We start from the raw sequence: 9,027 nt of genomic DNA on the forward strand, positions 1-9,027 counted from the left end.
CTTCCAGCAGGTTTTGTGGATCTTATTTTTTCAAACTTTGGATCTCCAGCCTGTAATTTCGTGTTGTTTTCCTCTGCAGCTGTTTCAGCAGAAAGCCCCCCCCCCCCCCCCCCCCCCGCTTTCACACCAAACAGCTCCCAGACGCCGTTAGCGGCCAGCTGGCCGACATCGGCGAGCCGTTAGCGGCTCCACAGCCAGCCGGTTCTGGCGTGTCGGTCCAGACCCAAAGCTGGGAGGAGAACGTTTCTGACAGTTCTGCAGCGCTCCGTGCTGATTGGCCAGATCACTCCTCTGTCAGACACACCTGAGGGCAGGTCGAGCTTCACCTCCAGCTGCTCGCGGGTTGGACTCGGCGTCGAGCAGAACACAGCGTGAGAAGCGGCCTTTGCACGAAGCGTGCGCTGCTCGCCGTTTTCCTAGACTTGGAACGTGAGTTGTGACACGGAAGGTCGGGTCGTATCTGATGATCTGAGGCCGCAGGTTCTCAGGTTCTTTCATCAAAGCATACGGGAACCAACGGCAGTCCAGCCCCCTCGCCGTGTGAAGAAAAGTGCATCCAAATAGCTCAAACTATACGCCATGAAAGACTGAAACAGGTTTCAAGTGTTTACCGTCTGATTCTGCTGCCATATGTTTATGAATGGAGGCCGACGGCGAGCTGGAAGGCGGGCTATAAATATCCAAACTAAAGCCAGAGCTCACGCTTGAAGAAGTTTAGCGTCGGCGCTGCGAGATTAGCCGAGACCCGCACGGTGGGCGTTGAGTGCCGGCAGCGGCGGGGATCCCCACGTATTCACGGCTTCGGCGTGACGTGGGGGCCGGTAAGGCGAGAGGAGGCGGGGCCAGAGATGAGATTACTGCTACTTCCTGTCTGCTGTGTCACTGACTGCTCATTTGCATATCTGTTTCCAGGAGGCGGCTGCGTTTGCAGATGTTCTGGGCTTTGAGGTGAGTTGACCAGCAGCTGCTCTCTAAACACACCCTAAAGGTTTATTTCTTGCTGATAAAGTTCTTTCTGGACAGTGATTGATGTGCTATTATACTCTCCGGGCCGTGCAGCAGTTGCTATGGAAACCTGGCAGTCGTCATGGTTTCTTTGTTCAGCCGGCTCTCTGTTGTGACGCACTGTGCTCGGTCTGCACCCAACATCGCCTACAGATGTTATTTATTGAATTTTGAAAAGCCTCTTGGGAAGCTGAGAACTTGGGCACGGTTTCAAGCCTTCCTCTGCAGGTTGGCTGCGTAAAACGCCTCCTCATTATCTTCATCGCACGCCGATGATGTCTGCTTTCAACGTCACAGCGCTCTGAAGCGCACCTGAAGCCACCTGTGCGTTCAGATTCAAGTGTTTGCTTCCCATCGATGTTCCCGCGGAACAAATGAAATCCTGTGTTTTGCATATTCCTCGAGCTTTTAACGTGAAATCAGAAACACAAATAGCCGCCGTATGCGAGCTGTTCAGATGAGCTCAGGTATTTTAAGTGGCGTCTCCGTTTCAGAGGCAGCGCTGCCTCGGAAACGGCGCCGCGGCGTGTGAATAATTGTCATCCAGAATCACTAACGGCGTGATCGACGTGACTGGAATAGAAATGCAATCCGGATGGCGGTGACAGGTTTAAGAGAGAAGGGATGAGGACAGGAACAGAGGAGGGGGGGGGGCTCGCAGACACACACACACACACACACACACACTCAGCTAGTCGTTACAGCTCTTTGACATTTTCCGTGTCGACCTGATTTGCCGGAACACTCGATACCAGATTAGGGGCGTTTGTTTCCTCGCTTTTCTTTCGTGGCGATGCTAACTTCCTCCGGACAACGGTTAGCATGCGTACAGCGGTGAATGAACGTAGCCCTGACCTCGGAGCCTGCAGGAGGGAATGCGTGCTCCGCCCCGCTCGCCTCTGACCCTCCTAAAGCTGAGCAGCGCTTTGATGTCGGCGAACATGGAAGCGGTTCTGCATGCGCTTCTGGAGCAGTGCTTGCGGTTACATCCAGTCTCAGTGACAAATTGGCTTTTTTTCGCCGCGGCCTGCTAACAGCCTCGGTATTAACCTCCCCATTTGCACTTACTTAGAGCGTTACACCCATTTCTCCTCGGGCCCCGGGTCTCCCCGGACCTCTGGGGGCTGATTAAAGGACATTTGGGAAGCGTTTAGAGGCGTGAACGCTCACTGGGCTGATGGCGGGATCGGAGCCCGTCGCCCTGGAGGCGCTGGAGCGTCGGCTTTGGTCCGGATGCTAGCGGCGTCGACGGCCCGTAACGCGGCGTAGAGACGCTCCACCTGCTCGTAGAACAGGATGACGAGTTAATCGTGAAGGTTTTTATCCTTCCCACGATCAAAGGTAGGGGGGAGGAGCACGACCATCTTCACAGAACTCCTCCTCCTCTCACTTAGGGAATATGACTTTCTCGTATTCGATATCTCCATTCTGCCCCCCCCCCCCTCCCCATCTCCATCACACCCTGATCTCTGGTTGACTCCTCATTCTGCCCTGCCGGGGGGGTTCTTCTTCTTCTTCTTCTTCTTCTTTTCAGACAGATGACATTGCCGAGATCGCGAAGAAGGCCCAAAACCTCCCCAAGGAGAACCCGAAGCGGCAGCGAGTGGTGGTCTTCACCCAGGGCAAGGACGACACAGCTGCGACTGTCGGTAGGCGCTTCCTGTCCGTCCGTGATGTCATGTGACCCGTCGACAAACCGCAGCATCAAATAGATGCTAGAAGAGATCGGGGATTTCTTTGAAGTGAACCGACAGTATTGACACCAGATGTACGACATTCTGTCGTTTGTGAGCATAAAGGAAGCGTGGGGGGGGGGGGGGGGGGGCTGAGAGCCGGCATTGATTTGTGAAGTACGTCTAACTTTGTCTTGGACGGACTCCAGGCCAGCCGTCAGCCATCTTTAATGTTTTATTTCCTTTAGACCACGCCGTTCCACAAGTCAATCCGATTTCTTTAGATTCAGGTCACGTGGGCTAGCGGGACACGAAAAGGCGCGGGGCGGTCGCAGGTTTGAGTGGCGAGGGGAGGGGCCGTTGGCTTCACCTTTGCTCCCGGCCTGTCGGGTGCCTCTCCTCGTTGCCCTTGGAGCTCGCGCCGGTCGTCCGTGAGAGCAGACAGCCTCGGGTAACGGCGCCGGCGTCTCGCTCGCCGCTGGAGACAAAAATCTCTCTGAGATATCCTCAAATAATATTCAATACGGGAGTTTCCCGAACATCGGCGAGGATTCCCGTGAAAGCCGACGCCTTTCAGACGTGATGAGCGCCGGCGCTGCTGCAGCATCCGTGTGTGAGAACGTCGGTATCCATGGCAGCCAAATAAACGTCAACGTAAAGAGAGAATTAAAGAACTCCATTTCCCAGAGGCGGCGCTCTAATAAACCTGATCTCTCGCTTTGTTTGCAATTTGTCCTCCTGTCAGGGTTTGATCGTTCGCCAGCCTCCGCGTGTCGCGTTAAAGCGTTTTACAGTGATTAAGGATGGGAGAGCGCCCCCCCCCCCTCGCCCCCGGTGTAATGCTCCAAAAAGAGACGTCAATTTGTTATTGTTCTTTTTCCCGCCCTTCATTTGGCGCCTTTCATCACGCCGCCGCTTCAAGCGCACCTTTTAAGAGCGCCCCTTTATGTCGCCACCTCTGACGAGCTGAGCGGCGGCGGGCGTTTGGTTCTAAGCCCATTAGAGCAGTAATTAAGATCGCTGCGCCCTGAACCTGAACAGCAGCCGACCCAATAAACCATCATTCAGCGGGGGCCGCCGCTCTAATCGCCAGAGAAGGACCTGATAAAGCCTGACTCGGCTCCTGCAGGAGGTTTAGGGCTCTCCGGGGGGGCGACACGGACTAGGAGGGGCGTGATCCATACGCGTTAATCACGCGAGGCCAAAGAGCTTAAAGCTCAATGGCGTCGGAGAAGCAGGCTCCGCCCCCCGCTTCCAGACCGCCTTTCTTTCCTTTGGCATCTCGTGCTCAAATGTTTCCTTTCATGTCTCCCCGATCTTTGGCCTGCGGTTGCAGTAATTACTGGCATATGTATATATTACTTTCTAACTCGATTGCGAACAAAGATGGCGGTTACGACAGGGAAACAGATTGAACGTCAACCCGCTCCGAACCTCACGCCTTCGCCAAGGAAGCGGGAACGCTGCTCCTCTCCGGAGCCGAAGCTTGGCTGGAAAGCAAAAGGAAACGTTCCAGAAGACGTTTCCCCACCAACGCCGATCGGTTCATCTACCTGCTTCCTGTCGAAGCGACAACAGCAGCTGGAACGGAACCAAACGGAGCGCCGGATCGTTTCCGTCCGAGCCGCGCTCCGCGTGCTCGTGGACGGTCGGCGCTGCGCAGCGGAGCGCCGTTGTTGGAAAGAATAGCCGGTAATAAAGGGCTTCATTGATACTCGTTTCAAAGAGGCGCCTGTTGAAAGAATTTCTTGCGTTTAATCACCACAATTCGAGAGTTATAATGAGGGAATTAACAAAAGCACACAATTAGAGCTCGCTGAAAGGAACCGTTTGATTCCTGGGATTCTTCCTCAGTCTTCCTGTCCTCTGTCGGAGGTTACCTGTGGAGGAGGTTACCTGTGGACGCTTATCTCCAGGTGCTCGTCCAACCTGCTGCTTCAGACGTTTAGTCAAATCCAACTCTAAAATATGTCCAAGTGCAGCTCGAAGTGACAGAAGAATCACCTTTAACCAGCCGTGGTAGGCCTGAAAGGCCGAGGCCCCGCCCACTTACACACCTACAATGAAATTTAGATTTCAAAATAAAAACAATAACAAATATTTTCATTTAGCCAACCTGCATGCATCGTGAGACCTTGGATGTGGCGTTAGCATCGCTGCACGCCCCTGAAGCCACACCCATTCTGAGGACTTTTGGCAACAATGAACATATTTACAGTCACTTATATTTGATTTCTCTGATCAAATGAACAGTCACATCTGCAGAGCATGACCACATCTAACGGTTCGGGTTCCTTTGCTGCGCCATCGCCGACTCCATGTAATTTATTGTTTTGCGCGTTTTCCTGGATTATTGTGGATTATTATTGCCTTGTGTATTTACCTTTTAGGATCTGACCTGTAGCACGTACGGCCTTTACGATCTCTGGGAGCCTCATTAAACCGTTCATCAGAGGTCTGTCAGCCGGCTTGTGTTCCTTTCATCCACACGTCGGTCTTCTGTCTCCTGCACCTTGTCGAAGGTTCACGGCGGCTCCAGGTCCCTCGGTGGTTCCGATTGTTCTGACATAAGTTGTTAATGTCGCTCTGCACCTCCACACTTTGTCATTTGCTTCTCCTTTAAACCGGAGCTCTCTTTGAAGTGATAATTGAAGCAATAGAATCCAGCGTAGATAATAAAGAGACCCCTATTTAATGGATTCTGTTTTGAACTAAACGACTTGCAGAGACTCTTGTTTTTAATTTATCACGGCGCTCAGCTGGAGCTGGAGAAGTTTGGCATTTGATCATCTGTTGCTTCTGGGAGCGCTTCAGCGTGCAGGAACAATAATCAGATCATCCGTTTATCCATCGTCGGTTTGTTGGTTAAACATCACATAGAATGACAAACGTTCACTGATTTCAGCGGCTCAAATGCTTGGATTTAGAGCTTTTCTCAGTTTTAAATCTTTGTAATTACTGTATATATATTTAGCTTCTGGACTGTTGGTTGAACAAAACAAACATTCCGAGCGAGTCACATTCCTTGGCTTGAGAAACTCGTGTTTGGCTCGAGTCACTGTGTGCTGGAGCTTTATAATATTTATCCATAAAAACAATCAATAGATTAGCAAGATTCAAACCGATAGCCATGCTAACGCCTCTGTATGCTAGCAAGTTCACAGTGCTAACATGCTGCTGTTTAGCAGCCTCTGCGTTCACCATCTTTTTTTTTAGCAAGCTAGGCTGAGCGCTAAACGGAAACAGCCGGCTGACTGTAGTCTCTCCCAAAGTTCAGAACTATTTAGCCAATAGTTCTTGGACTAATTTCGTCGCATGGCGGCGCCACGGTCAAAATACGACCCAGGTCTAAAACGTTCACACAACAAAACAGTTTGTAGGATGACGACACGATAAGGTGTTGCTGAGCCACGTGGAGACGTCCTCTTTGTCCTCCCCATCGTTGCGCGTTGAAGGATTTTGACGACGCCCCTTTTCACCCACCCACTGTGTTGACTGCAGGTGAGGGGGTGACCATGTTTCCTGTTCTGGACACGGACCAGAACAAGATTGTGGACACTAACGGAGCAGGAGACGCCTTCGTTGGAGGTACGGCACGAACGTCATCCTCATAAACGTTTCACTTTAATTCTCTTGTACCATGCTAATGTCTCCAGATGTTATGAGCACGCTGCTCCGCCAGCTGTTTCACTGTTCACTGTTCCTCCGGTGATGCTAAGCGTTGGCCGCTTACATGTTGAACTCTGCTACCCAGGATTCCTTTCTGCATTGGTCCAAGGGCAGGCGCTGGAGGAATGTATCCGGGCCGCACACTACGCCGCCGACGTCATCATCAAACGTGTTGGATGCACCTTCCCGGAGAAGCCGGACTTCCACTGATGCTCGCTGTGTTTTCCAGAAGATAACTCTTTGTGTTTGTTCCAGGATTTGATCTCGTCGTCTTCTAGCTGACGACTGAAGAGCTGTGACTGGAACATTTCAGCAAGTTTCAATCACCCATTGGGACGTTTTCAAACAAGCAAGCAATGCACGAATTTTGTACGAAAAATATCTGAAATTAATTTTTTAATGGTGGAGTGTTGGGGTCAGAATATAAAGCTGAAGTACTGCAAGAACAAAGCTTTAGCGTTACAACAGATGCCTAAATCCTTTGTTTCGATGCTGTGACATTCTTATATTTCCAGTACATTGCCAAATATAACAACTGTATGAATATTTTTGTACTTTCCTTTCAATTCCAACTTCACAGTATTTTAATATAACCCTTAACACTCCATTGTAGTTTTAAGCTCCACCGTGTTAAAGTCCTTTTTGGACACCAAAAAGCTGATCGCCTGTAAAATAAACATTTAGAAGCAGTGATGTCAGAATGTTTCACCATCTTTACGGAGTCTTTATCTGTATCCTGATACTGCGTCAGAAGATTCGTGTTTATGGTTCATATCGCGTTGTGTCGAAACCCCCCACCACTAGGTGGCAGTGTTGTGAGAGCATATAGCCCTAGACTAGAGGTAACTGTCCGGGTCTGGGGGGGGGGGGGGGTTACAGGAGGTAATCTTTCTGAGTGGTTGCTCTTCAGTCTGATCATTGGACGGCCAGCGGTGCCGTCGCTGGGAGTCGAGGAGCAGAAGGGGGCCCCTACCCTGCGGGGGGGGGGGGGGCCTTCACAGTGAGCGTGGGCCAGCAGAAGTGTTAGCAGCATATCAGTTGTGTGGAAAACAATTCCACACTCATCTGTTCTACTCAGAAGTGTGATTGAGACTAATGCCTTTTTGTTTCCCCGAGCAACCTGTTACATCTTTCCTTTTATTCAGCACCTCCAGCACCAGAGCGGCTCCCTGTAATGAGGCATAGATTATGCATTTATGCTAATCTGGGGGGGCGTCGAGATGAAAACAATCTCCAGCCAAAACGTTATTAACAACTTGGAGACACTTTTTTTTTCATCATCATTTCTTTTTTTTTAAGGTTTCACACAGATGCGCTTTGAAAAGGACCACGTTTGTGATATGGGGCGAGATCACACTCCATGGCAGCTGGTTCATTTGCCTCTCAAGATGACAGATGGCAAAACACAAACACAAAAAGAGGGAGCCGGGATCGAGTAATGAGGCTGCCTGCCGCAATGAGGAAACTACTAAATGTACTTTTCTTACTTTTCCCGGTGAACTTTTGCTTCGCCCAATGAGTGCAAGAAAAAACAAACATAAAATCCGTGCATTTCATTTACTTTTTGCAATATATCTGTTTTATAAGCCCCTGAGCCGGGGGCCTCTTGAAAGTGCTGCTTTTATTGTGCGGCAGCAATCCACAAAATCGCTTCATTTACTGCTTCGAGTTCTGTTAACAACTTTGAAATAGGAAGAGGGATGATATTTACCGAGGAAAAAGACTTAATGATTGCAATATATTTTTCTCAATGTCTGGGGCCCTCGCCAGCCTTGTGCCCCGCAGATGGGCAGCAGTGTTTGTGAACACCAGTGTGGCGCTTGGCAGGGATTGAGGAGGGGGATGGGCAGATTGCAATGGCACATGCTCCGATTCAAATTATCCCTGGACCCGTGCAGCCGTGGAGGACCTGCTGGGGGGGCCCCAGGGTGGCATTCATTACCGGCAGACTCGGGCGGGTTCGGCCCGCGGCCTCCACCGTGGTCCGCTTCTAAACCATAATTTACAGCAGAACCTCCTTAAAATGAGTTCATTTATATCGAGGCGATGATGATGATGGAGCTTGAAGGTTGAAATAAACGTCTGAACTGACTGTCAATGGGGCCCGGGGGCGTGAATAAAAAGCATCAAGGCAAGAGGAGGAGCATCTGATGAATATTAACACGTGAAATCAGATTAAATTACACCTCAGATGTCTTTCTAAAGGGTCTGATATTTAGATTTACAGCAGCGCACGCATGTGTTTAGAATTAACTAATTACATCTGTGTTACTGCATGAAAAAGTCATTTTCTGGCGTTTATGCTGCTAAAAGTCTTGAGAAGGGGGGAGCGGAGGGGGGGGGGTCTGACAGCTCCTGCTCTTCCTCGGGCAGTTAATTAGCAGATTAGTGTATAATATCACATCATATCGCGGCTCAGTTTATAACTAAAACTCTGCGATTATGTCAAAATCAATCACATCTGCAGCGAGTTAAGGAATGCCCCCCCCCCCACCAGGGGGAGAGTGGATGGTAATAAGGGTGTTATGACATAAAGGCGTCCTGCAGCCTGCTGGGGAGTCATCCTAAAAACGTTCCTCCGGGGGGAGTGGATGGTAATAAGGGTGTTATGACATAAAGGCGTCCTGCAGCCTGCTGGGGAGTCATCCTAAAAACGTTCCTCCGGGGGGAGTGGGTGGTA

At 50.5% G+C, this 9,027-nt stretch overlaps 1 protein-coding gene across 1 annotated transcript in view; it reads left to right on the forward strand.

The window, feature by feature from the left end:
- Nucleotides 1-7,038, forward strand: part of LOC137910361 (adenosine kinase-like) — an 18,194-nt gene extending 11,156 nt beyond the window's left edge. Inside the window, exons 5-8 of the mRNA XM_068754798.1 lie at nucleotides 913-948; nucleotides 2,540-2,654; nucleotides 6,180-6,266; nucleotides 6,433-7,038. Coding sequence (XP_068610899.1) covers nucleotides 913-948; nucleotides 2,540-2,654; nucleotides 6,180-6,266; nucleotides 6,433-6,557 — 363 coding nt within the window. The 3' untranslated portion in view covers nucleotides 6,558-7,038. The remainder of the gene's footprint in view (nucleotides 1-912; nucleotides 949-2,539; nucleotides 2,655-6,179; nucleotides 6,267-6,432) is intronic.
- Nucleotides 7,039-9,027: the final 1,989 nt, after the last annotated feature.

The sequence above is a fragment of the Brachionichthys hirsutus genome, chromosome 21 (genome assembly GCF_040956055.1).
Source record: "Brachionichthys hirsutus isolate HB-005 chromosome 21, CSIRO-AGI_Bhir_v1, whole genome shotgun sequence".
NCBI lineage: Eukaryota > Metazoa > Chordata > Actinopteri > Lophiiformes > Brachionichthyidae > Brachionichthys > Brachionichthys hirsutus.